Source organism: Otolemur garnettii, unplaced genomic scaffold, assembly GCF_000181295.1.
Source record: "Otolemur garnettii isolate 467f Iridium unplaced genomic scaffold, OtoGar3 scaffold00032, whole genome shotgun sequence".
NCBI lineage: Eukaryota > Metazoa > Chordata > Mammalia > Primates > Galagidae > Otolemur > Otolemur garnettii.
Genome location: NW_003852427.1, coordinates 1,379,206 through 1,383,659, shown reverse-complemented (window position 1 = coordinate 1,383,659; position 4,454 = coordinate 1,379,206). Strand labels below are relative to the sequence as shown.

At 44.5% G+C, this 4,454-nt stretch overlaps 1 protein-coding gene across 1 annotated transcript in view; it reads right to left on the bottom strand.

Moving 5' to 3' along the window:
* ALAS1 (5'-aminolevulinate synthase 1) overlaps nt 1–4,454 on the bottom strand; it is a 22,674-nt gene that overhangs the window by 1,276 nt on the left and 16,944 nt on the right. The window contains 2 exon segments of the mRNA XM_012804902.2: nt 1,096–1,258; nt 1,975–2,243. Coding sequence (XP_012660356.1) covers nt 1,096–1,258; nt 1,975–2,243 — 432 coding nt within the window.

The following is a 4,454-nucleotide window of genomic DNA, read 5'->3' as shown; positions in this document are numbered from 1 at the left end:
AAAAATAGAGGCTGAGCATAGTGGCCCAAGCCTATAATCCTAGCACTCTGGGAGGCTAAGGAAGGAGGATCTCTTTGAGACCAGGAGTGCAACATTAGCCTGAGCAACAGTAAGACCCCATCTCCCCTAGGAATAGTAAAAATTAGCTGGGCATTGTGGCAGGGACCTGTAGTCCCAGCTACTCGGGAGGCAGAGGCAGGATTGCTTGAGCCCAGGAGTTTGAAGCTGCTGTGAGCTTCAATGATGTCATAGCACTCTACCTGAGGCAACAGAGTGAGATTCTGTCCATATCAGTGGTTCTCAACCTTCATAATAATGCAATGTATTTTCACTGTTACAAAGGGTTCATGACCCACAGTTTGAGAACCACTGGTCTAAATAAATAAATAAAATAGAAATAGAAAAACAAGACCTAGAATTGGGCTTTATTTCACAGGCCTTCAGGGAAGAAGTTGCTCCAACATTGCCACAATACCTTTAGTTTAAAGTGAGCATTTCTAACAGAGCATAAAGTCTATACCTGAAGAGAGGCTGAGCTGTCCTGGGAAGGCTCAGGAGGATAATGCACCTTTGAGGCTGAGGCAAAGGCAGACTGTGGCTAAAAGCCTCCCCACCCTAGTCTCTCCTTGAAGCTAGACACTGGGGTGTGGAGCATTATAGAACCATAAGCAGTATAAAATGTTGAACAATCACTTTTATTAGAGGGGTCAGGTGAGGGGTTAGGTCCTGGATCACACGTCCCAGAGCAGAAAGCAGTACAGCAGATGCTCGTCAGCCACACTTTGGAGGGCCTCTTCCCCACCACATTCACTACCATGCTTCCTTAAGCTATTCTGACAAGGGGGCACTGGAAACACCAGTGCTCCCTCTGATCTTCCAAAATGATTCTATACCCTTTTGAGGTGAGGTCCAGAAGATAGAATCCTAAAAGACAACTAAGTGTCTTTCAGGATTCTAAACTATTAGAGAGCATTCTTAATTTTGTGGAAAAAGAAGAAACAAATCTGAATGCTTCTGAAGGGTTTCAATTAGAAACAATGCAAAGACAGTCCTGCAACTCTCCAATGAGGTACCAGGAGCTCCCCAGACACTCACCAAGGAAGTAGTTCATCATCTGTGGCGTATGGTGAGGGGTGGGGGCAATCCGTAGGAGCTCTTCACCCCGGGGCACCGTAGGGTAATTGATTGCTTGGACATAGATGTTATGTCTGCTCATTAGTTCATCACAAATTTCTGTGTTTTTAGCAGCATCTGCAACCTAAGTTTGATGAGAGGAGAAGGTAAGTTCACAATATGGATTACTTAGCAGAGATGCTAAAGAACAGTGTCCACAAGGCTTAGGGTTAAGACCAGACTTTAATAATATATGTTAAGCTTGAGGGAGTAGGAAAGCACTACCAGAACACCTGCAATGTAAAGGAGCTGGCAATGTTCCGGGAGCACCAGAGAACCAGAACTATATAAGAAAGAAGTAAACTTCACATTGCTCTCCTCCCAGGCCTCACCTGGGGTAAATAGTCCTTCTGTTCATACCAGCTAGCCCTCTCACCTAGGATCTATGGCCTAGCTTCTGTCACACTGGCTCTATTCATTATTCTAATTCAGCTGTGACACCCACACGTTACAGTGTGTAGTGGGAAGGGCATGACCTATTTCAAAATTTACAAAGTAAAAAGCCATACTTCAAAGCTGGCCAAACTCTAGCTTCTGGAGCTTTCTAAATACAATCTCTGTGCTTACTCTGTTAAGGTCAGTGCTCTGGAAAGGGAACCTCTGTTCCAGCCTGCTGGGTTCAAAGTCTTTATTTTCACTGTGAAGCCAGCCAAAGGTAGAAACATAGCACAGGGCTGTTGGCTACAGCCCTTTCCCTGACAGTCACCCTGCCCAAGCCCTTTAAGAAGGTGTGAACCAGAATATGTACACGTCACATGTGAGACACAGCCCTCAGCATGTCTAATCAAAGACAGTCTTTACCCTAACAGGGATGATATGACTAGGGCAGTGGACGACCGGGAGGCCAGCATCCATTAGCATCTGCCTCATGAGCTTGACATTGCGCTGGTGCTGGCGGCGAAGTGCCCGCCCCTCGGCACTCTTCAGGATCCGCACGGACTCCAGGGCTCCAGCCAGCAGCATGGGTGGCAGAGAGGTGGTAAAGATGAAACCAGCTGCGTAGGATCGTACGGTGTCGATCAGAGAGCTTGTACTGGCGATGTATCCTCCAACACAGCCAAATGCTTTGCCTGGAAGGATACAGCTTCATTTATTACAGCAACAACCACTAAATATACGCAGGAAGCTGCTATAGAGCATCAAAGCATTTACTTTTTGCTTATCTTCTTAATTCGTCCCAGGACTGAAAGAAGTACAGTACAGTCATACACCACATAACATCTTGGACAGTAACAGACTACATATGTGATGGTGGTCCTATAGATCTTCTTTTTTAGAGACAGGGTCTTGCTCTGTTGCCCAGGCTAGAATGAATCATCAAGCTAAACTCCTGGACTCAATGGATCCTCCTACTTCAGACTCCCAAATAGCTGGAATTACAAGCACATGTCACCACATTCAGCCAATTTTTTTCTATTTTTTGTAGAGATGGGCTCTTACTAGTCTCAAACTAGTCTTGCAAGGCTGGTCTCAAACTCCTGATGTCAAATGATCCTCCTGCTCTGGCCTCCCAAAGTGATGACATTACAGGCATGAGCTATTGCACCTGGCCCCCTAAGATTAAAATGCCTTATTTTAATCTTCTACGTTTTGTTCTGTTCTTCGTTCTGTATTCGTTCTATGTTTAGACATATTTAGGTACGCAAATACTTACCATTGTGTTATAATTGCCTGCGGTAGTCAGGACACTCAGACGCTGTACAGGTTGGTAGCCTAGGAACAATGGCTATATCATATAGTATAGATGTACAGAAGACTATGCCATCTAGGTTTTTTGTTGTTGTTGCAGTTTTGGCCAGGGCCAGGCTTGAACCCACAACCTCCATATGGGCCTGGCACTCTACTCCTTGAGCCACAGGTGCCGCCCCACCATCTAGATTTTTGTAAGTATACTGTATAGTCTAGGATGTTCACACAGCAATTAGATTATCTAATGATGTGCTTCTCCGAACACATCCCTGTCATTAAGCAACACATGACTGTAAAAGAATGCCCACCCATTTTAAAAAGGGAAAACAGCTGAGAAAGGTTGTGAAAGGGTTTTGCCCAAAACCACATGGCCAAGCCGTGACTGATCAAGATCGTAACACAAATCTTCAAATGAGGCCTGCCAACCAGGGTGCTCCAATGTCCAGTGCTGCTTCTCTTCCCACCATATTATTCTCACCTGCCTTTCCCCCCTTGGTTTACTACTCTGTCAGCCAGCAAAACTCTGTTTCCTGTTTTCTGCCCTGACTACATTCTCTGGAAGAAGATTTGAGTTGCAGTGCTTGTACCATCCTCTCACTATGAACATTACCCTTGAGGCTGGAATCCTACCCAGCTAAAAGTGTTAACTGTTTTGGTATGACTGGTGTTATTTCCTACTTAAGTAAAAACAAAACTCTTAACAATCAGTATTTGCCAAATAAATATGAAAACTTGGAACCTGTTAGGATTGATTTACGGCCAGACTTTTTTTTTAATTCTAGTTGAGTCCCTTTGTATAATCAGTATCTCAAGTTTCAGGATTAAGAACTCTAGAAGAGTCCTCACAGATCTTAACATTATGTTCCGTAATTAACATTTTTGCTGAAACCACACATAGGGCTGGGTTGGTTCAAACTCCTACACTGGAAAATCTCTCTCTCCAGCCTTTTCCATCTCACAATGACTGTACCTTCAAAGAGCCCATGTCATGAGAGCTCTTTAAAAGAAAAGAGCAGCTGGAATTAGGATACATGAACAGGTGATTTTCTCAGGCAGGGCTCCACTCTAAAAACCCCAGGCTCTCTGGTTTTGCACAAGGCTTTCACATCCCCTTGACAGTGCTGAAAGATGCTCTCTTTTGCCTGCCCTTCCTTTACCAAGTGTAGGCTATAAATTGGTATCTGGGCTGCTAGATGAGTTTCCAACTACTTACCAACTTTTGAAGGTCTATTTTATTTATTTTTTTATTTTTTGAGACAAGAGTCTCATTCTGTTGCTCTGCAGCTGAGTACTGTGGCATGATCATAGCTCATAGAAACCTTAAACTGCTGGGCTCAGTGGCTCATGCCTATAATCCTAGCACTTTGGGAGACCAAGGTGGGTGGATTTCTTGAGCTTAGGAGTTCCAGACCAGCCTGAACAAGAGTGAGACCCCATCGCTAAAAATAGCCAGGCATTGTGGTGGGCACCTGTAGTCCCAGCTACTTGAAAGGCTGAGGGAAGAGAATCACGTGAGCCCAAGAGTTTGAGGTTGCTGTGAGCTATGACAGTACTCTACCAAGGGAAACAAAGTAAGACTATCTCAAAAAAAA